We start from the raw sequence: 24,647 nt of genomic DNA on the forward strand, positions 1-24,647 counted from the left end.
TATATCGTTCTAGATAGGTCACCTGGTGGTTCAAATGACCCGTAATTTTTTCTATATGGGCCTGTAGTCTAATAGTTTTACAACTCTTTTTTTAATAACACTCCTACTTACTTAGTCTGGTAACCATGGCAACGTCTACATTTACGTGTGACTGATATGCGTTCGAATACATTAATTAACAGTAACATTTTTTATTATTTAATCTTTTTAATTTTTAATATTTCGTAAAGAAGACTGAAGAGAAGTTATGTGAATAAATAAAAATGAAAATAGCAGTATGCGCGAATGTACCTTATTTACATTTTTTTGTTTATGTATTTTTTATTATTTACTTATTTATGTTTATTTATCTATTTTTGATATTGTATCCAACTCTTTCTTTATGTATGCACTTCCAAGTTTTGTATATTTATGTTATAATATATTTATGTTTTAGTTATGCACTATCTTCCCTTTTTCCTCTATTAAACTCTTCCTATATCCAAAGGTTGCCTGGAAGATATCGCTGAAAAGCGAAAGGCCGCCTAATGTAACGCTCTTCTTTGTAATTGTTTCTTTTTTGTTTGTGTACTCCGCTTCTATGTTTGTGTGGGTGCATAACAGTATTTATTTATTTATTTATTTACCTTAATGAGAATAATACAATATAATAAAATATCATATTTTACCATCAACATTCATCACACAACACAGGGGCAAAGTAAATACATATGATCTTAACACCAAGCATTACCTGCATTTGAACAGACGAATCCGACAAATAAAATAACTAGTAGGAAATACATTATCACAGCCACAAACAATATAAACTGCAGCTATTCATGTCTGCTAGTACTCGTATGCGGAAATCTTGCTTATTAGTGGCATTATATGAACTAATCATATGACGTTGGACATTCTTGAGTTGGGTGTTAATGCAATAGTTCCACTATGAGCTAATCTCGTGCGGTAGATGATGGAAAAACGTAATACAATTATGATGAGATGAGGCTTTTTTTATGTCATAGCGGTCAACTGAGCTGATGGTTCGCGTGATGGTAAGCGATCACCACCGCCCATGAACATTCGCAAAGGTAGTGCCTCTGCGAATGCGCTGCCCGCTTTTATGGGGTAAGGGAAAAGGAAAGGATTATCGACTGGAAAGAAGGAATGGATTGCTACACTTAGATAAATTAATAAGCCGAAAATGTGTTCGCTGGTATGTGAAAACGGGTTTTGAGTTCAAACTTGTTTTGCCCATGTATGAAAAATCGTATTCTATTTTTGATTATGTATTTTTTATCAGTAGAATCTGTTTCCTTCGATATTGATGAGATCTTTAGAAGTCTATCCTCGAGTCTTTAAATAAGTGGTTCAGTTGTATAGGCGTGTATGGCAGAGCAAGCAGAGTCCGATTACTGTCGACTTAAAAGTGCATTGGAAGGTTTTGGGACGAAAAAGTGCCATAACTTTATCTCCACTTGCGATAACACGTGACATCGTCAGTTTTTTGTGTGTTTGTTAGGTTTAACAATAGGTAATCAATTGTTTACATTCCTGATTGATAAGAGTTGATAAGAGTATATAAGGAAATAACGGTTGCCGGATCAGACAGTTATTTTATGAGAAATCCTTAAACGTAACTACACATAAAATGTTTTCCCTAATATAAACTTGATGTTTACGTCAACGTCTAGTTATGTGTGTCAATTTTATCCTGTTATGCTTTAATTTACAACACTACATCTTGAGATTTATGGAACAAAACAACATAATGATGATCAAAATAAAATTATTAGTAGATAGCTATTCGCCCCGGCTTCGCTCGTGGTACATATACAGCCTCAATGAAATTGCAGCTTTCTAATGGTGAAAGAATTTTTGAAATCGGTCCAGTGGTTTTTGCTTGAAAACGTTACAAACGTAAAATACAAAAGTTTCCTCTTTATTATATTAGTGTAGATAACATACAAAACGTAAAATTACGTTACAGTATATCACGATACAATTCGTGATATGGCTCTAATGAAAAAGCTCACGACGCCTTATGACAACCACAGAAAAACCACATAGTTAATTCGTGTTATGGCTGACATTCTATATGACCTGGACGCGTTGTTGCAATAACGAAAAGCCATGATGCGTTGTGAACAGAAATTAGTTTACCATAAAGCCCGAGTCCTGCCGCCTGATATCTCACAGGTGAGGCCTCGCCAGGCGGAAGTAACAGGGCGTGGGGACTTTTCGATGATGTGTCATAAATGTTTTCGCTAAATTAGCGTTTTCGGTCTTAAAAACGACAATCGATATATACAAAACTAAGATTTTGCAGCATCTAATCATACAAAAACATATAAATTAGATATTTTACAAAATGGAACCCTTCTACAACATAAACCACAAAATATAAATAATTTAATGCAGTCACTAGAATTTTTTCTATCTCACTGACCGCACGCTGACGGTTGCTACTAACAGCCGAAACGAAACTCTAATCATTGCGTTGATACCTATGCTTTATTTTACAACGCTTCATACAGTGTACATTTACACAGGCGAAGTCGGGCCGAACAGCTAGTGCAATATCTGCGACGACTGCTCTCAAATTACCTAACAAATAATGGATTATAATAAAAAATAGCACCTAGTAGCAGTGGTGGCTCAGTGGTGAGAACCTCGGACTTCAAAATCGATAAGTCGGGGTTCGAGACCGGGCGAGCGTGCAGGAAATAAATTGATTTTTCAATTTATCTGCGCATGTGGATTACATCACCATTGCTTAAACGGTGAAGGAAAAACATCGTGAGGAAACCGGCATGTCCAAGAATTAAAAGTTCGACGACATGTGACATCTGCCAACCCGCACTTGGCCAGCGTGGTGGATTATGGCCTAAACCCTCATAGGAGGCCTGTGTCCCAGCAGTGGGAATATATATGGGCTGATGATGATGATGATGATGAATAAAAAATAAAAACATATAAGTTTATTATCAAATTTAATTTTACAATTATAAATAAAATGTTACTCAAAGATCGTATTATTTTTACAATGATGGTTCCTATCTAGTTGAACCGGTTATCAAGGTCACTGTCATAAATACATATAATAACGCTACCATGGTTTTTGTACACTTCAAAAGTTAACTTCTATATTTATTGAGCTCAAACTTGAAAATTATTCTTATCCAAACATTCTTTATACCTTTTTATCACTACATAGTATAAAACAAAGTCGCTTTCTCTGTCCCTGTGTCCCTATGTATGCCTAAATCTCTAAAACTAAGCAACGGATTTTGAAGGAGTTTTTTTTAATAGATAGAGTGGTTAAAGAGGAAGTTTTATACGTATAACGTCTAAGTTTATATGTACAACAAAAGCTAGTTAATTATAAATTACCTGAGACTGAGCCACTGGAAACAGCTCGAAGGAATACATTGGTTTGTGGAGCTTTTTTGTCATTCACATAGTAGAAAACGCATTCACCTCTTACCAAAAGATACAGCTAGTTAGCGCTATAATACATACTAATTTATGGGCTTAAATCAATGGAAATAATACTTTTTTTCTATGTAAAGGAAATCGATGCCTCTGAGGGGAGGTACCACTCCAGAAGAGTATGTTCAGATTTTAGAAAAAATGGGACCAAGTAACTGGTGTCATTTGTTTTCGATTCTTTTTATTAAAAATAAATTACATGTCTTTCCTATAAATATACAGTCGACTTGAGAGATTTCTTATTTTTGGGTATATAGGTTAAAAACGAAATAAATCAGATTACAAAACAAATATGTTTATTATTAATATTTATCAACTGTTTCATATAAACGACGCATTAAAATAAACGGTGACGAATATCAACAATATGAATTTATTTCTGTAATAAAACTATATTTTTTTAATCAATTGAGACGATTCATTACGTGTCAGTATAGTGGACAAGTGTCTACGACAAGTGACTAGTTATGGTTTTTTTTTTTTTTTTTTTTTATGTCATAGTCGGCAATGGAGCTGGTGGGTCGCCTGATGGTAAGCGCTACCACCGCCCATGAACATTTGGAGAGGCGTAAGGTCAATTGCAGACCTTTCGCCTCTACAAATGGATTGCCGACTTTAATTGGGAAGGGATTAGGAAAGGATTGATGAGTGGAAGAAAGGAAGGGACTGGGAAGGGTAAGGAAAAGGATATGGGCCTCCGGCTCCCCCACTCACCGTACGAAACACAATAGCAAGCTATTATTTCACGCCGGTTTTCTGTGGGGGTTTGGTACTTCCCCGGTGCGAGCTGGCCCAATTCGTGCCGAAGCGTGCTCGACTCCCACAATAATATAACCACAATAATATAAAATACAAATACTATATACAAATTCATTTAATCGCTTTTATACCTATGGTTCATTTAATCGCTTTTGTACCTATTTTATAATTATGGTGAATCATTAATTTATGAAATTTAGTCTAGAAATTTGGGAAAATCCAAAATTTTCAATATTTCTCATGTAATAATTAGATTAAATTCTTAGCTATATTCACAAAGTTTCACACACACATAAATTAAAGAAAACCCGTACAACTTATAAGATTAAGAGATGACTTTATTACCGTAATTATTGAATATAAAACAATTCATTTGCCTTTTAACTAATTAAAATGTTATATATCTCGCATAAATCAGACTTACAAAATTAAATTTATTTTATCACCCAAAAAAAGATTATAAAAAACATATACCCGTATGTCTTATGAAAATGAGGGACGACTTTTTAATCGTTAATTAATTACATATATGTGAAAATAATTAGATATTGAGTAATCTTAGCATAGTAAACTTAGCATAATTCACAAAATTTAAACATTAAATAAATTACAATCTTATAGATATCACATTAAACTTAACGCTATATAGTAAAATTATATAGAATCGAATAAATAAAATACACCTTAACTTTTTTATGAAAATGTATTCATGTAATACTTTTAAAGATATTTAATATCTATGTGGGTATTAAATATCTTCATAAGTATATTGCTTTGTGGAATAATAATTAATATATTAAGGCACAATAAAAAGAGTACAATTAATAAACTTAACTTATCTCATATTCAAATAATTGACTAGTATTTTATCAATTTCAATGACATTTAATTGTCTTAAAATTGATATAATAAATTACTTAACATAGAACATACATTCATGGCAGGTAAAAAGGTATATAATCCATATGCCAACTCGCACTTGGCCAGCGTGGTGGAGTATGGCGTGTCCCAGCAGTGGGAACAAAAATGATGATGATGAAAGTGTTAAATATATACTTTTGCCAGCATTGCAATCATTACTTATATTAACAAAACACTTTAAATTACGATTTCACAAATTCAATCATTACAATTCAAGGCCCAAGTTACCAATAAACGAATCTAATATATAGATTCGTTTATTAATTTAAGACATAATATTCATACTATTTTACATGGTTTATTTTAAAAAAATATTTACAAACCAATAAGATGGTTTTGAAAAACATGAAGGAAGGAAAATAAGACGCGAAAGTTCGTCATTCGCCTTATGATGATGGAATCTTGCCTCATGATAGAATTTTTCATATTCTATATATTATTCAAGTATTGCATTTACTGCTAATAAAAATTTAAAAATGTGTGAATTGTTTACAATACATTTGATTTGCAAGATATGCGTTTGTTCTGAAAATTAGAACAGTTAATAATAATAAATAAAATAACACTGCGAGATAAAAAAATTCCGACAGCTCAGAGTCACATAATGTCTCTAATATTATCCCTATTATGCCCTACTACTATACTGGTTAGTCCAAACAATAGCCTCTATCCAGTCAATAAAGCTGGCGACCTTAGTGTAAACACCGGGTTGTTCCTTCTGTCCACATTTGTTTCGCTGGAATCCAAATGAGGTGACTCCGATGACCATGTGCATAGTTCCTTCATGTTGTGTCTCTTTGAGTTGCACTTGAAGTGGTCCTCCTGAGTCACCCTGTGGAAAAAATTCATGAAACCTTTAAGTTTTACGTGCCTATTTTTTATTCCTTATAAAGCATTTGAAATAATCTAGAAATCTAGAAACCCTGGATATTATGTTTTGAGAAATACATGCAATACTTTATTACTAAAAGTGAAATTAAAGTTGACAACCTTATTTAAAAAGTGTATGGTAAAAATTATGTACTCGAAAATATTGTAAATGTATATAATCTATAGGAGCAGAAGCATTTTCCTTGCAGTGTAAGTGAATATCAACTAATTATGAAAATATATGTAGTTATATAATCTTAACTTTTACACAGGTGGGATCATTTAAAATATATATTAGAATCAATTGTCGTAGATTGCTGTTGCAAACAACGCAAAAGCGATGGCTTAGACTTATAGCAAAAATAAACAAAATACTACTTACATGACATGTATCCACACCTCCTAGAATCTTACCGGCGCACATTTGGTGATCCAGGAGGCCCCACCAATTTCTATCCCGATATATGAAACCAAGCCTGTCACAGAGTTTGGAGTCTATAATGTCCACGCGCCCTAATTGTAATGTCGACGATGGCGCCCCTGATCGAGCTGAAAATAAATTAAGAATCTAATCAAATATTAGCATTCATTTGGTTTTAAGTAATTAGATAACCTTTTATGATTGAATATCATAGTGAGTTATTAATAATAACATGAATTATATAATTAGAAATTAAAGACTTTTTAACGTGATTTATCTATATATTACTAACCCGACGTTTCGAAAAAGCTGTAAAGTAACAGCGATCCACTCAGACTAAGATGTTACATGTCTTGAAGGTCATACAAAAATTATCGCAAACAACAATTTACGACGTTTTTGACGTAACATCTTAGTCTCCCCGTGACCACGCTCGCTGTAGTGTTCGAAATGTCGGGTATAACATAATGAATAAATCGCGTATAAAATCCGCTAAAAAACTATTTAATTTCTATATGTATAATACTCGCGTAAAATCAAACACAAGAAAATCCTAATAACTATATACTTTAAAAATCATCGTAAATGCATCATTTTAATGACGCACTGAAACTATCTAATAAATTGGATTGGCAGGTACAGGCAGGTTCTAGGCATCAACTGCCCGAGGTATTGAAAATTGTCCAGCAATATAAATGCTCCATAGACAAAATAGGACATGATTTAAGAAAAACAATCTAGCGTAAGAAAGACACAAACTAAATTACTTACCCTCTGTAGCACCCCAGCCGGTGACGGTGGCATTACCCCCCGGTTTAAAGAATGAGAGCGGCAAACATGCCGGCTGAATTAACTTGGTGAACTGCACTGGTGTTTCCAGTTCTAATAATGCGATATCGTAGTATCTCTTCGGAGAGTCCCAGTATGGATGTTGGATTATCCTTTTTATTTTAACGTCGACAGGAGTTTCATACTTAAACCGCTGGAAACAAAGTGCAAATGAGTTAAATAGGTTGGTGATTTGTATGACAGTTTATATATAGTGGTGAAATTACTTAATAAAAAAATATAAGCGTTTGATTAATAATATTAATTAATATTCAATTTGAGTTAAATTTTTTTTCCTATCGATATTGGGCATATTTCACGCGTTTGATGAAAGTATGCAGAAACTAAATATGTTTTACATATTGAACTTTGTTTTAGTTTTCATTATATAGATGTATAATTTTTCATTGTAATGAAAGAGAATATTTAATCTTATAATCTTTTTAATTCATTTATGTTTTTTCGTGTATCTTGTATACATATACGTATATATATACGTGTATACGGAGATGTAATTACGATCTACCAATTGAAAATCTAGTGGAATGAAAATGTGTAAGAATGTATAAATTAGTGTACTTTGTCTATCCGCTCCAATAACCATAATTAAACGACTATGATTTATGTTAATAAATCTCTAAGAATATTCATATCTATAGGAGATATGTCGTATCGTTTCGAAGTATGTCTTTCAACGCTCTTTAACATTGTTTATTAATACTCTCCCATGGTCTACAAGCGTTACCATTTTACCATTACCATATTGCAGAGATAATAAATAGCTACATAATGCCCATATTTCTTTGTGTACGCCGATGTTCAAATGTTCGAATTCAATTCCCAATGACCTTTGACCTAATCTTAGAATTAATAATTCCTTTTACAAGTCCAAGCCCTTATCCTGGTCTAGCCCTGGAATATACATACCCGTATGTCTCTAGTCCCAAGGCGAACAATATCCGGTTCTGCCGTCATGAGGTCTTTATTCACTATAGATGAGCAATGGGCTGCTGTCAAGACGAAATTGGGACTGATCAGGGAACCTCCACACAGGAAAGCGAAATTGTTCCCGCGTTTTCTGCGCCAGCCGACAGCAGCCTGGAAAAAAAGGTCAAAACGCACTATTTAAATATAGGCATATGATAAAAACGTATTAAATGATATTAATATGAAGGCCTGGGCTTTTTGTTTAATATTGATTGAACTTACATTTTTGATTTCATGAAATTCGATTCAAACTACTTTAGTTGGTATCGAAATACTTCTATGATTTTTTTTTGTCAAGTAAAGAATACCACTATATGGATATCATTATTCTATGACATCAATATAAAATGAAAAAAAAAACTAAAATATTGAAGAGAGATGAGCAGAGAACCATCAGCTTCATGCATCAACACGGCAGTTTTAGAACGTCAAATTTATCAAATCTGTAGGTACAGATTTTTGTGTGATATCATTTTTTCCAGCACTGAAATATAAGGCAGAGGTGTACGTACCATGTGTGGGAACTGGCCAGGTTTTGTCGCATGGTTACTTATTATCGTGAACTGTGTGCTATGTTGTGGTGCTTTGCCTTGTTTTATTAGACCTGAAACAACAATTTTTATAATGATAACTAGTTTAGTATCAACCTATAAAAGTACCCTGAACTATTTTTAAAATACCTTAGTGTCTGTTAAATATTTAAAAATAAGAGTTGTTTTGTACGACTCTGTAGCATTTTTTACAAATACTACACTTGTAAATTTTATAGTGTAATTTGAAATAACTAACGATCAATCTTCATTTAAGAATAGCACTATATCATAATACATAATAAAAATAAATTATTATTCTTTTGTCTCGTGGCTTTTCATGACTTTTCTTGACTTATATCTGTCGTTGTTTTAATATTTCTTATTTTGGAGATACCTCCAATAAATTTACATTTACAATAATTACATTAATATTTACACATAAACTTGGTTATTACTTACATCTTTGTTCTCTGTCGCTTAGTATATCGCGGTTCAACATTTCTGACATGTACTGAGCGCATTCTGAAACGTCAATATAGAATTAATTGGTAATTATATTTTACACATGAACGCTTATTAATGAAACATACACTATTACATACAAAGTAAGAGACAAAATATGTATACCGTTTACACACATAAAGAAAAAGATAGACAGTCCTGTAGTTTTCTCCGCACAGTTCCTGATTAGCTGGATGAAATCAAGGAATTTCTCGGGCCTCGCGATTTCTCTGTTTTTTCAATCAAATTGCATTCAGCAGTTTCAGAGATTAACGTGTTCAAACAGACAAACAAAAAACTCTTCGGAAATATATACTTAAGTATAGATTATGATCCCATACTACCAAATTAAATGTGTTATTTAAGCAAAATAGCACATTACGTTCGAATAAGATTTTTATGAAATTTCTCGCTGAATCTAGAAGAAGAAAGTCAACTCACTCTGCTCACTGATTCTTCCGCCTGTAATACGCGGCCTTGGTAACACAACTTTTGCACACGGATCCTCTTGTATTCTTATCTCTGCTACTCCTTCGGTGGTTTCGTAATTCAACTGACCATCACGGAAGGTGATGCTTTCCTTATCAGAGTATGAGCTTGATGTTCTTTTTGAATATTTTATACGAAATAGATTATTTCGATTCAAAACACTTTGTGAGTCTGAAATTAGTTTCATATTATAATTCATATTAATATTTCAAATAAATGTAATTCTAATGAATATAATAATTTCTTGTACTTCGTGCAGTGGTATATATCAATCGACTGGAAATAAGAAGGCAGTTTACAATTCGATTATTTTGTGCTTATTATCTAAGTACTTTCGACTGAGTGAACCGATTTAGATAAATCTTTTTTTGTTTAAATGCTGGTGCCTTGTATGTAGTCCCATTTACATTGGTTTAGTTAAACAATTTGAAGGAGATTTAGTTTTTATGGTAAAAAGAGTCGTATTATACGTTTATATGTTTACTTTTTATTTATTTTACTGTTAAATAAGAAGGTAAGAACCGTAACTTTATCATTGTTGTGGACATTCTATGTTCAAATGATGTGTTCAAAATAACCATATTTATCAGATTTCTAATGCAAATAAGCGTGAATACTAATTATTTAAAATTTAAGTCATTAATTTGTACTTGTAATATTAAAACAGTTAAAATATTTATTTTGTTTGTTTAGTCGAACTAGATTGGTTTGAATTGAAAAAGTGAGTGAATTTATTATTAACAAAAACGGGCAAAGGATGGTTTACAAGAGGTTTGTTTTTATCTAGATTTTCATAATTTAATTTGTTTTGATAATTTTATAAAAAAAGGTTTTGCTTATTATTATATAATGTAACATAGCAACAATATAATAGCCTTAACCTTAAAATTTTATATTATCTGTGACACCCTGTGTCACAGATAATATAAAATTTTATATTATTTAAATAAGATTACAATGTATATTTTCCTGCCTATAATTTGGTTCATTTTGCTTAGCGATACCATCTAAATCAAAATATAGAGAAAATAAAATCTACATTTTTTTATTATGACCGATAATAAAAATGTTTATACAAATTATATAATTTCTAAATTGATTTTAAAATTAAATTATTTGGTATGGAAGTTACAAATCTTTTTAAACCAGTATGCTCACATAATCGAAGGAGGTTATCAATTCACTTGTTTATTTTTTATTTTAGTTCCTCGATAATTCCGTGGGTTTCAACCGACTGACGTGATTCATTTTATGTGTGTATAATCACAAATTCCCTTTTTAGAAAGTGGAGCGATATCTCCTCCCTGAGGGACGTCGGTCACGTTTTTTTGTAAGAGATATTTCTTTTTATTATGACTTGACGTTGGAGATTTCTTATTATTCTCGAGACGTGAGGGCCAATGTTAAAAATAATGTTTTGTTTAGTGAAATAATATAAAATCTGAAATACTTAACTAACTTCATTTACGCTTAAAACTTATTTAATTCATGTACGTATGATTATTAATTGTTAAACAAATTATCGCTATGATGATAAGGTTATCAACAACTTGAAAAGTATTTATAACATTAAAATACTAACCAGAAACACACAATAATAACACGAAACCAATAAATATAGTTCTAAATAGTTCTGTTTTTTTAAAGCAGTACATGTTGCCATTAAGTTATATATGTTTAATATATAAATTAATTATTCGAATGCCAATTAACACGATCGTAACGGAGCACTGTTCTCTTATGACTGTGTGATTTTATTCGGTATTAAATAATATATATAAATTTTTCTGCCATTGGCCATAAAAGGCCGAATTTAGTAAGGCAATAAGGAAAAAAGCTGAAGATACCTTTTTAAATATTTGCTACGTATATCGGACATCTTCCTTTGTATGTTACCAGTTTAAGTTAGATGTCGGTGCATTTAGTAAAACGCCATATATATTTTATTACATACAAAATATAATCATATGGCGTTTACCGGATTACATATAGATTAAATTAGAATAGATGTAGATTATTTTCATATGTATTTTTGGAAAATGAAATTAGACAAATTTATTTATTAACGCCAATGTACAGCTTTTTAAACATTAAAATTAAAGTTATATGTTTTATGGTTTATTTTTCTTGAATACTGTTATCCGATTTGCTTATTTGTTAATACAAAACGAGGTGTTAGTTACAAAATTCAATATAGCAATTCTTGGCGTTGAACACATTTCTTTCGACGCAATAGTCAGGAATTAGATAGAAACAGATAAACTAATTTTTATAAAATTGGAGATATTGATAAAAGTTTTGGATTTCCCCCCGCTTCGTTTGAACTCATTACTCGCATCATTGCTTGGTATATCACTGTTCAAATTTTATCAAAATCGCTTCAGTTATTTGGGTGTGAAAGCGTTACACACAGGTAAAGGTTACATGGATGGCCATGTTATGATTACTGATTGTAATCGTAAGAAGCTGGTCATTAGTTGTCGCTAAGATAAGCTTAGAGAGATTATATTTTAAAATACATCCAGATAGTGGATGGTTAAGATTATTTCTTGCCTAATAGAGCAAAATGGGTTGAAACTGTAACAGTGTAGGATAACTCGAAACTATTGCATCAAGTAAAGTGGTTTTCGAGCATCCATGTATGGATGTTTGGATGTGGCATCTATTAAAAATAATGAAGGTTTTCATTTGTGATTTTGCTTGTATGTTTGTAATGTTATCGCGGAAATTTTCGCATAATTAGAAAGATTCATCTTCACTGAATGACAAGCTATATACCAGGGGTAAAGCCTGGGTGGTCCGTTAGTTTATAATAATGAGTGATTTGATAATTATGATGATAGGGTATAAGTTTTGTATCGTCTAAATTTAATTTTATAAATCCCATCCCAATAGGAAATGACATTTAAATGTCTGCAATTAGCGGACATTTAAATTGTCTATGGTTGTTTACAAGTCGGAAGTGCTAAATTATATTTAAAGTCAATTTGTTAAATGTTGGACGACTTTTTTAACTAGGAATGAACATGTCTAAAAATCCCATTTTTGTTAGTGTATTAAATTATAGTTGGGCCAAAATTTTGAGGTTATGTATTCAAAATAAAAGGCTTTTTTTAAACTAAAAAACACGTTTAAATACAACTAAACTAAATCGTTTTCAATATTATACACAATATAATCGAGGAAATTTATTTAATCCTGTCAATCCTAATAAGGATAATAAAACAAACTCATTAAAATTATTGCATTGTCATCGATCCTTGATAAGTGTATAAACTCTAATTAAATCTGTCTGTTGAAAGTGAGTCAAAATATACATACATAATCTGCAGTTTCTACTGTATATCGACAAATATACATACTATGAACTTCGAATTCTCATATGAAAATTGTTTCGGTGCAAACATGATTCAATAAATAAGTAAATAATTGATTCTGAGTTAAGAAAGGAATCAAATCAGGATAAATTAAAGAAAGTTTCATATATTTTCACAGGTGAGAATAAAAATCTCGTGCTCTTACAATAAACTCACATTTTAATTTTATTTATTTCGACAATGATACGAGTATCATAAACCTTCACTTTAAAGACCTTTCTTCCCCAACAAGGTTACTGAAATCTATCAAAATCAATGCAATCGCATTCAATACTGCTTTGCCAATTTTCGTATGGACTATCTTGTCCTATATTTTCCGACATCTCAGCGCCCGAAGCTACTTGGGTTTAAGATATTAACGACAAAATTCCTTGCCACGATTATGAGAAGGCGACTTTGTGAACATTCTCCTGTCTTAAATTTACGAGGGAACAAAATTCTAAACATACACTTAATATTTCAGATTAGCTCATGCCATTCTAGCTCGCTGAGTTATTAGATAGTTTAATTGTTTATATGTATACTTAGTATTTTTTTGTGTTTTATTTTACGCGAGTATTATACAAAACTGTAAAATGTTCGAAACGTCGGGTTAATAATATAATGAATAAATCGCGTAAAATAAAATCCGTTAAAAAGTTTTTAATTTCTATATGTGTACTTATTTATAATTGAAAGCTGAGGAGTTTGTTTGTATGCTTTAATCTCAGGTACTGGTTTTCCATTTTCAAATTCTAAACACTTTCAGAGTTCGATATGTGTGTGATCCCTCAGCTATAATAAATGTGAATGTCTCTCCGTCTGTCTGTTCTTCACGCCTAAACTGCTGAATTGATTTGGATTTTGGTACCAAGACAGATTGAGACTTGAGAAAGGACATAAAATAGGTTTTATCCCGGAATCTCTATGGCACGGGAACTATGCGGGTGCGGAAGAAAGCTTGTAGGCTATATATGTACCACGGGCGTAGCTGAGGCGCACCGCTGGTAAATATAAATATATGCAATAATGTTTTTATAAAAATTGTAGTCACTATAAGAGTGTAGAACATATGGTATGTTCCTATCGGTAGGTGTGAGAATCGGCCAACGTTTGTTTTCATACTAAATGATAAGAGTAAGGCAGAACATTTGCCGGTTCAACTAGTAATTATGTAAAATTTATTTCATTTATCTTTCTACTCCATACAACATTACGCAATATTTTTTTTGAAGTAATAATTCTATACTTTTCCAGAAAGTCCTCCCAGCGGCACTGAACCTGCGGTAAATATAAAGAGTATTATTAAATGAATGAATGAATTAAGGAAAATTCTTTATTGCGTACACACATTACAGACGAACAAAAATTTTAAAATAATTAGCAAAAGGCGGCCTTATCGCTAGGTAGCGAGCTCTATCAGGCAACCCTAACAATAAAGGAAAACAAACATCCAAGTGGTGGGTAAGCAAAAATTAAATGAAATTCATGCATAACATATACATAGATGTATAATATACATACATATATCTATAAAAAATAAACATAACTAAATAGACTTTCATATAATATATACTTACATAGTAGGATATTATAGTTGCAGTTATCAATAATTAAGACTGAGATATTATTTAATAAGTAAATTATTTAATAAATGCAAGAGTATTTGCGACCAATTTGGTTTTCACAAAGCGATAATTGATACAAGTACAATTCGGGTTTTCCATGTAACGGTCAACACACAAAATGCTGTTTTCAAAATACAAATGTATTTGTGATTCTTTCATAATATTACGCTATGTTTTATATGGAAAATACCATTGCAGTTCATGTAACATACTAATACTCAAGACGTGGCGTCGACTGTACTCCTCTTAGGTGACGAAATATTACAGTTTGTTTATTTATTGTTACATTTTAAAAATTAATTTGTTTATAAATCTATAAAAAAGCTTCGGAACCACAAATTGAAAATGATGATGAATTTATAATGAAAACTCTATGATTACAAGGCTTCTGTAATTAATATTATGTAAATTTCTGTCTTAATTTGTAATTTAATTTTTGTGTTGTGTGGTGGTGCATTGGCTAGACTGTAAGCCACCATGTTGTTGCATAATAATAAATAAATAAATTGCATATTAGGTAACAAATACAACGGCAACATGGCGCGTCATTGCATTCCATTCTTATTGCTGTAGCGTCACAAACGTAATAACGCGTCATAATAAACTAGTTCTACTATTTGTTACGTCACTGCGAGCGCGTCAACTGTACTGATGGTTATACACAATTTTACCATTATTGAAATGTCAACTTTTCGCAAATTTAGGATTTAAATATCAGTGGTCAAATATTGATAAATTATATCTTATTAATCTTTTCTAAATAGTTTATATTTAAATCTAATGTCATTTTGGTAGATTAAGTTTGTTAATTCATTTTTCCACTGGTAGGTTAAACAAAAACATAATTATTGATTTAACTTTAGGATATATTATTTTGATATGATTTCCTTTATAAATTATGCTTTAACGATTGAATAAAAAATATTTTTTCGTTATCAAATAGAATGATAAATCGAAAGTACTAGGCGTATATAATCGCGAGGGGTCCTGTTAAAAGTTCGAAGTGTTGTCAGTCCTAACAAGAAAACTTCAGACGTAATGACTTCGGGAAAGTTCTAACTCGTAGCAAAGTTTTTATTCATAATCTATACGATTAGCGAACATTAGAAGATTCTTTAATAAAAAATTATGTTTCAAAATCACGAAACTTTAACTAGTATGACTATTATAATGTTGAACAGATTTTCAAAGATTCCATGAAATATGTTTGGAAATTGAATAAATAATATATATTGAAACATACATGTAAGTGATTTTTTATTTTTAATTTTGATTTTATCCTGTTCACATATCGTTTATTTCCTAGAGTAATGGATTAAATCTAACCTAAATTCCTTCTGAACTGGAAATCATTGCCTTGTGTGATCATAATTTCTTCATTAAATCACATACATTTAGAATGCCGAAATGCTCTGTCATGCACTTGCGCACTCCTTAAGCTTTTCGTTTCGTTCAGCAACAAACAAATTTAGCCTTTCTCCCATTTAAAACAGTAAAATTTTCTGGAATTATTCCCTGTATATATATGACATTTTGGATTTTATATGTGTGTTAGTGTCACCACCACAGAAGACCGGCGTGAATAAAAGTCGCATAGTAGCAATAAATTGCAGCATGCTACTATGTGGAGGAGCCGGAGGTGCGTTTCCTTTCCCTCATCCTTCCCGATCCAATCATTATTTCAAGTCGTCAATCCTTAGCGCTTTCTATTCGGCAATCCATTCGTAGAGGCGTAAGGCCTGCAAACGGCTTTAAGCCTCTGCAAATGTTCATGGGCGGTGGCAGCGCTTATCATTAAGCTGCTGACCAGCTGGATTGCTGACGATGCCATTAAAAGTGAATTTTAAACCAGTAGATAAAACATAACTATGGAGGTTTTACTGTATATGCCAACCATCTGATCCATTTCTGAAATTTTTATCAGATGTCGATTTACGTGTCTCTTTAATATTCACATCAATCTTAATTTGTCTATTTATGAGAAAAAATAATAAAATAAAATAATATACTTATATAATTAATTAAAATTCACGAAGTTTAAAGAATTGCATGTTTTCTATTCTTGGTTTTTTGTAATATTTCTTCTGTTTTCACGATTCTGAAAATTATACCTCTTATCTTAATTATATATCATAATATATGCTTGAAAAAAGGAAATTTATCTATTTATTCAGAAATAGAAACATCTCCGACGCGTTATGTAGTAGGAAACAAGATGAAATAATAATTTGGATTTGCAGATTTTAAAGATCTAGGTTCTCTCTTCGAGTCTTTGGTTCGTCATTTTATAACATATTAATATGCTACCTGCCTCCCGTAATCTTTAATCTATTGGAATGATTAGCAGCAATGTTTTCTACGTATGGAGAGCTCCACTCGAAACGGTTAAACACATCGTATGTTACTATGAATATTAAGTTTTAGGGTCAAACATCAATCTTATACACTTGTAGGCCGTCACTCCTATTGTACAGAAACTTGGTAAATTAACGACTTGCGGCCATTGTTCGGAATCAGTTCGAGGAATAATTTCGGTCCCTTCATTAACTTGCCATGGACCCGATTCCGTCAAGTTTGGTTATAAATTGCTGATCTTAGTACTGCGTAGCGAGCACATCTCGCTTTCCAGTGTCTCTAGATTCGTGGAGCAAATTTTTATGAGGTGTTCACTGGATCGATGGGTAAATTATGGCAAGAAATATTTTTATATGGATCATTTTCTTTTATTAATACTCTTAGCGGACAACTGAGCTGGTGGTTCGCTTGTTGGTAAGGGATCTCCACCGCACGTGAACGTTCATAGAGGTAGAGTCTCTGCTAATGCGATGCCTTCTTTGTAGGCGTTAGGGATAAGGAAATGATTGATTAGGAGAATAAAGGAATGGACTGGGAAGGGCAAGGAAAAGGACCCGGGATTCCGGATGCCATAGCTGCAGCTATGTGTAAATCAATGTATTAATGCTTCAACATTATATTTTTATTGATAACAATTATTTCATTTTTACCCATCTACTTATCTTTTTTGAGAAGAAACCTCTCCATACTTATTGCTCAAACTTTTATATCGTAATTATATTACTTCGTTTTTCCTTTTCCAGGATACGAGTATATAACAAGTGAGCGTATCAATAATAAAAATCATCTTCGAGTGCTTCTCTCCCCCACTGCCAAGTTCATTAGCTTCATGATAAAACGGCGAGTGCCTGAGGCACCTTGTACCTTGATCGGATCTCATTTTGCCTCAATACTTTATATGCTTCATTTATTATATGAGATGGTATGATGTTTTTGCTCGCTGAGACAATCGAAGAATTGGGTAAAAAGATCGGGAATTTTTTGCGGCAATATTATGAATGTTATTAATAGCAATGAATAAAATATATGGAACACGATCGTCGTAGGAGGTACTTGGCATTTTTTGGCTGTATCATTTTGTATTGATTGGAGTCTCTTAACTCATCTTAATGATATTTGCAGCTGAAGTCTTGTTCACGGTAATGCAAGCGCTTTATAAGTGGTGTGCTTGAAAAAATATATCTTCTAACTATTTTTTGATAATATACATATTTTTCGCATATTGTTTATATTACTTCATTCTTTGTGCTTATGTTCAACTTTTTAAAACAAGTGAAGTTTGTCTTAATCGTAGTCCAGAATATACCTATTTCAGCACCCAATAGCAAATAGTTTATAACCTGAAATTATCTCACGAAACCTCTGCTGGATAATAGTTAAGGGAACTATGTCAGAATTGTTCCCACTGAAATTCGGTGTATGTGGAAAATTCTTGGTTCCCTCACTTCAGAGAGTTGGCTCGCTTTTGAGATACTGTTCTAAACGGTCGCCTTACTATAATCGCAAGGAATTCTTACCTTGGTATTTGGGATAATATATTCATATCTTGGTACATGCTTGATGAGTACTAAATCTTTAGTGATGTGCCCTAAGTTTCAGAGTTCGGAACTTAAAAGTTGTCGAATGTTGGGAGATTATTTTAATTATATAGCAATAGTTTATGTCACTTTTAAATTAAATCAAATCATAAAAAGATCAACTAAAATGTTATAAGAAAACATGTTACATTTATGTTACTTTCGTTATATTGTAAATAAAAAGAATATATATTTTCCTTTTTAACTTTCCCATACTCATTAGCTTTAATGTATATATACTCGTAGATTTAAATTAATATTTATGTTTTAGTACGTCCAGTGGTAAGAAATATATGAAACAAGTTTATCTGTTATTATAGAAATGAGAGGTCATAAGTTCTGACCCCAGTGGTTTCAAATAAAAAAAATCAGTTGTTAAATATGATTTTTCACTGTAACTCATCTGCTCATATCTAGACAACACTATTTTTTCATACTTGAATACGATAATGTTTGTATTTATTTGTTTGTGTAACTAAATTTCTTATTATTTGTTATTTTTTACGATTTAGCCTAAAATAAATAACCCTCGACAACCGGGAAATGCGGCTAACCCACAACGAAACACATTACGAATTCGCACAAAACAGTTACAGTTAAATCCAAGCATTGGAGTGTTCTACAATAATCGAATTTTATTAATCAGCTTTCAAAGCAATTGAATATAAGGTTTACAAAGACATCCCGGCGACGGAGCGTTGCATTGTCTCCGGATTTTTAATCAAATCCCCTCATTGAAATCTCAGAACGAAATTAAAGACGGTACGTATAAATTAAGGCCCCGAACAAACTTCCGACCGCGGAGTTTGTTTAACAAGGTTGGCGTTCAAGGATGGCTTAGGGTCTGAAAGAGAACTTATAACTAGCAAGATCGGTGCGTTTTTGAATTATTTATCGGATCGCATCGCAATTGACGAGGGCTTAATTATCGGGTCATTTGGAACGAGATGCTCTGTAATTGTTTGGTTTGAAGACAGACTTAATGGTTTGGGACTGAATAAAACTATTTTCATCATTCAAAATCGCTTTGTATATCCCTATGTCGCTATATATACTTAAATCTTTAAAACTACACAACGGATTTTGATGAGGTCTTTTTTAATAGACAGACTGATTCCTGAGGAATGTATAAAAACATCTATTAAACTACTCCGAAATGTAATTTCGTTCTTATTTAAGAACCTGTGCTCCTTTATTATCTTCTATTAATGGGTCATAAGTAATTAATAAGCATACAATTTACATTCACGCCATAAACTGCCAAAAACTACATATAAGATAAATTAAACAATTAAAAAAATAAATTGACAATTGTACGCCACATGGCAGTTCACAGTAGAACTTTATATAATGTAATACCTTCCTTATGTTTTTTTTTATGACCTGTGAATCACAATATATCATTTTGAATTTGAATTTAAAAGATATGCTGAATTGAACGTTATTGAGGTGGTTATATAAGAATATATCTTAATTATTTTTACTACATTACACTAACTCTAAATATAGAGTATCTTTTTGTAATATGTTATATTCATACGTAGATATAGTTAAGTAAATACTTATCGTACATACGATGTAGGTAACATCTACTTTTCTACGAGTGTCGTTAGAAAGATAGATATAGGTATATAATATGAACACGAGAGATATATAATAAAGTAATAAATATAAATAAGCAAAACTAAATAACACGCTTTTATAATGGAATCAACTTAATTGTCTCACTCGCTCTTATACAGAGTATACGTAAGAAAATTATTTAATCTTGGTGATCCGAACCAAGATAATCAGATAATCTGTACAACCTACACCTGTACAATAATTCAAGGTTCAATACTGCAAAGTTTGAATAAAAAAATGCCCGTTCAAAGTCCAAAATCGAATCTAATTGAGTCGGTTACGTACCCTGTATGTTTGAAGCTAATATAAGCGTTTTCATAACAACAACACAATTTGATAACCACAAAGATTAAAATAACGCGTAACAAATGTAAAAACGATTCCAGCGTGTCGTATGCTAATGCGAGATTCCCTTCGGAAAGATTCTGGAGTAAACCGAATTGGATGGCGAATCATTGGCATATTTATTAGTTTGGGATTTGAGACCCGCTCTGTTTGGGCCCGTTTATATGGATCCTTGTGACATTGGTTTGTAATTTTCCTTGTCGCTAACTTGATGGTTTTCATTAAGCGTAATGGCCTTTGAATATTCTTTCAGCGTGACTTGAAACTGTTCTGCTGCGTTTATACGTGGTTATAATGGATGAATGTATTAAAAATGGATTGGTAATACAATAACTGTTTTAGCATTACTGTGGACTCTTGGGTTTTATAGTCCATTTAAAGTAGATATGTAGCTATATTTCACAATTTTCTTCAAAATGAAACTGTGTATTTTTGAGTTGCTCATAATTATTTTTAACAAAAAGTTAACCATGTAAGTTGTTAGTACTAAAACAACAAATAAAATAAGACATAGGAGGTACCAGCTTTTAAATAAAACAGATGAAAGTCAGTTCACCCCATAAAAAATTAGGGAGTAACAGTCACAAAAAATACAACCTAATAACACTTTTTTCGAAGTCGGTTCAAAACGTGACAATCTCATTGTTTAGAAATTAAAAACTTTTTAACGGATTTTAAACGCGATTTATTCATTATATTATTAACCGGACGTTTCGAACACTTTACAGCGAGCCAGTTTAAGTCTCCCCGTGACCACGCTTTTAATTTCTAAATATATAATACTCGCGTAAAATCAAACACAAGAAAATATTATTCTCATTGTTGATAAAGACTCTTATTTAGCTAAAGATTATACAAATCTTCATATAAGTTATTTTAATATAAACGCTGAGTAATTTAAATTTTAATTTGAATTTCAGCAATGAGGAACTTCTGTATTGAATTACATCTACAACAAGCATGGTGCTATTGACGCCAATCTTCATTTCATAGGAAGTCGTACACATCAGAGAAATTAATTGCTTCCAAACTTCTCGCTAATTTATGGATGAAGCAATAAATACAATTCGGTATGAATTATGCTCGAGTACCTACTTGATACTCGTGAGACGTATATCGTGTATTGTATGGAAAGTTTATTTGTCAATGACTAGCCCCGCCGCCCCGGCTTCGCCAGTGGTACATATATGGCTATATTGGCTATAGCACTCAAGGATCCAACGGTCAAAGAATTTTTGGAATCGGTTTTGCAGTTCCCGTAATTAGCGCATTTAAACAAACAAAGATATAAACTCTAAAACTTTGTAACATTACGAGGGATTAGATAATATTACAGGATTTATGACTTTTGTCAAATTAGACATTCAACTTTGTTCGTTATTTTGATTAGTGCTCGAGTTCACTGTGATGACTTTAAGCAGGAGTAATTCCAGTATGAGAATAAGACAGAGCTAGCTGTATAACGCCATTACTTTTTAACACTGGAATTATTCCTGCTTTAGGATATCGCGATTGGCCCCCTGGTACGCACTTTGAAATTTATATTAATCTAATAATTTACTCATAAAAATTTCATTTCCAACAAATATAAAATGCGTGAAAAAATATTTAACAATATTTTTACAAAATGTGCTTCTGAAAATACTCGCTATAAAACCGCTTCTCATTATTTAATATAAAGCTTATACATTGTAAATGTTAAATTAATATGCGCGTCGTTAAGTTCAAATGCATATAACATAATATAGACCGCGTTAGTAATGGTTCAAAATGGTACCAAGCAGTGGTTTAATAAAACCGTCCTGTTATAGTTTACGACTATTTCATAAGAGCTTGCAAATAATTCAGTGTCGGGAGTGGAAAACAATTTACTTTAGAATTGAATTGCAGAGGCGATCGGTATGCATTGTTAGTTTGTAATCAAGGACGTTTGCAGGGAATTTGGATTCTTTAGACTAGAGTTTGAGCTGCATGTATGACATGGACTATTTCAATTTGGTTTTATAACGTATAATAACTGTATAAAGTTTTATAAGGTATGGCTTCTTAAAGATAACTGAAATTAATGTTAATCCAAGAATCCAGAGAAAATAATAATTATTAATAATGTAAAGAAAGGACTCGTGTCATCAATTTGAAATTAAAGCCAAATTTTGCGTTTGTTAAAATAAATATGAACCGAATACAAGTCCAAATGTCATAGAAGATATATCCATAATTGCTTCAACTGTCGAGGGAACTAAGCCGACAATAGTCCGCTATCGGCAACTCAGATAAACTACGAAGTGACAGCCCTGCCGAGACTCACGAACTTGCCTCCCAATAGACAAACAGATTGAAAAATACTTTGTACGAGTTTAAAGGCTGCAGTATTATATAGTGCTGCTATATCTGGAATTGAATATGAGGTATGTATCATGATCACTCATAGATACAATAATATAATGCATTAAAATTTCATATTTCAAATTAAAATATCAGTTCCTTTATAGCATATACAATAAAATTACTTAGAAAACAGTTAGGAATTGTAGTGATACAGAAACTATTTTTCCGAGATAAAATAAAGATGTGCTCTACACCACCATGAAACATTCCTGTCCAAGCTGAATCTAAAAGGTAACGTAAAACAAAATCGTATACATCATTAATTGCTATATCAAATTGCACTTAAAATTAACCTCTATATATAACAGAAATAGAAATACATTCGTAGCTAAACGGGCCATTTAAAATGAACCACACAGCGGCGATACTAAACGTTCTTTGATTAGCGTCAACTTGTCCGCTAATTCGCCAACTGACTGACAAATTTCATAACGATATAATGAAGAATGTTGCGCTTAATTCATGACCTGTTATATGTAGTTTCTATTGGCTTGTGTTTAATCTTGATATAATAGACGTTAGCAAGATAGTATGTACTTTTTGAGTGTATGTATATATGTATGATGTTTTGAGAGAAAGTAATTTTATCTATCAAGACAGGAGTGAACACCCTGAATATTTGATCATTTGTGGAATGAGTAAAACAAAAATAACGGCTTTCAAAATAAATTGCTTAACATTTAAATTGAACTTTGCGTTACGCTTAATTTTGCTACTAACAGAATAAGAATAGTCAAATAGTATATTCATTCCATTACATAACGTCAATAGAAGCACCAAATTGGGGCCGTAACGAAGCGTTCGATGTAAAGCGAAAGTAAACGTATTCAGAAGCATTCGTGAGTTCAAACAGAAGACCATTAGTAATATCTTCCCAGAACGTGGTCTGAATAAAAAGGTGCGGATCTTGGGAGTTTTAAAACGCTTGAAATGCAAGCGGTTATTCCTTTAACGTACTAAAACGTTAAGAGCAAGTTATATAGTGTTTGAGGAGTAATGAATGTTGGTGAACGTTTCTCCTTCGATTATTGGTTTGCTAGCACGCTTTGGTTTGTTGTGCCTGTAAACAAACAAGAGAAGATTATCGTTGCTAAAAATTACTTATATTTATAATAAATATATACCTAATTGCGTTATTTTTATTGTAATCCAACTTTTGAAACAATAAAGTTATTTAGTTTTTAGTAGCAATAACTATTTTTTGTCGTTATAGGATAGAATGGAATCATTGGATGTTATAGAGGTATACGAGTATAAAGGGTATAAGGGTCTACTTTTCGACTCCAAATTCTCTATTGGAACGCAAGGGACTGGAACACCTTTCCTGGGTTTGTGTTCCCCGACGAGTACATTCGGGGGGTCTTCAAGTGTAGAGTGAAAGCTGGTACCTTTAAGGGAAGCGGGGTTCATCTAAGACCACATCTCCCCTCACCAACAGGCGTGGTAAATCGCGTCCCTATTATTCATAATAAGAATATAATTAACTAAGTATTGTTTCATTAAAATTATTAAAGAAATAGGATTCCTTATCTACAAAATACTTTACGTTCATTTATAATACTACAATTTTCAAAAGACCGGATACAATAATA

General features: G+C 32.0%; 2 protein-coding genes across 3 annotated transcripts in view; both read right to left on the minus strand.

The window, feature by feature from the left end:
• The window catches only part of LOC119839601 (serine protease snake-like), a 7,324-nt gene extending 6,474 nt beyond the window's left edge, over positions 1-850 (minus strand). The window contains exon 1 of one of the 2 annotated variants that reach the window (XM_038365986.1): positions 734-850. In XM_038365986.1, the coding sequence (XP_038221914.1) occupies positions 734-785 (52 nt within the window). In that variant the 5' untranslated portion in view covers positions 786-850. The remainder of the gene's footprint in view (positions 1-733) is intronic. The other variant, XM_038365987.1, reaches the window with a different exon arrangement.
• A 4,929-nt stretch (positions 851-5,779) lies between these two features.
• Positions 5,780-9,860, minus strand: LOC119839764 (serine protease snake-like). The gene is made up of 7 exons (XM_038366204.1): positions 9,736-9,860; positions 9,253-9,315; positions 8,773-8,864; positions 8,201-8,371; positions 7,217-7,427; positions 6,407-6,573; positions 5,780-5,986 (listed from the first exon to the last, which is right to left on the minus strand). Exons 2-7 carry the CDS (start codon positions 9,299-9,301, stop codon positions 5,780-5,782), a joined length of 897 nt encoding a protein of 298 aa, XP_038222132.1. The 5' UTR covers positions 9,302-9,315; positions 9,736-9,860.
• Positions 9,861-24,647: the final 14,787 nt, after the last annotated feature.

The sequence above is a fragment of the Zerene cesonia genome, chromosome 4 (genome assembly GCF_012273895.1).
Source record: "Zerene cesonia ecotype Mississippi chromosome 4, Zerene_cesonia_1.1, whole genome shotgun sequence".
In the NCBI taxonomy this organism is placed as follows: Eukaryota; Metazoa; Arthropoda; class Insecta; order Lepidoptera; family Pieridae; genus Zerene; species Zerene cesonia.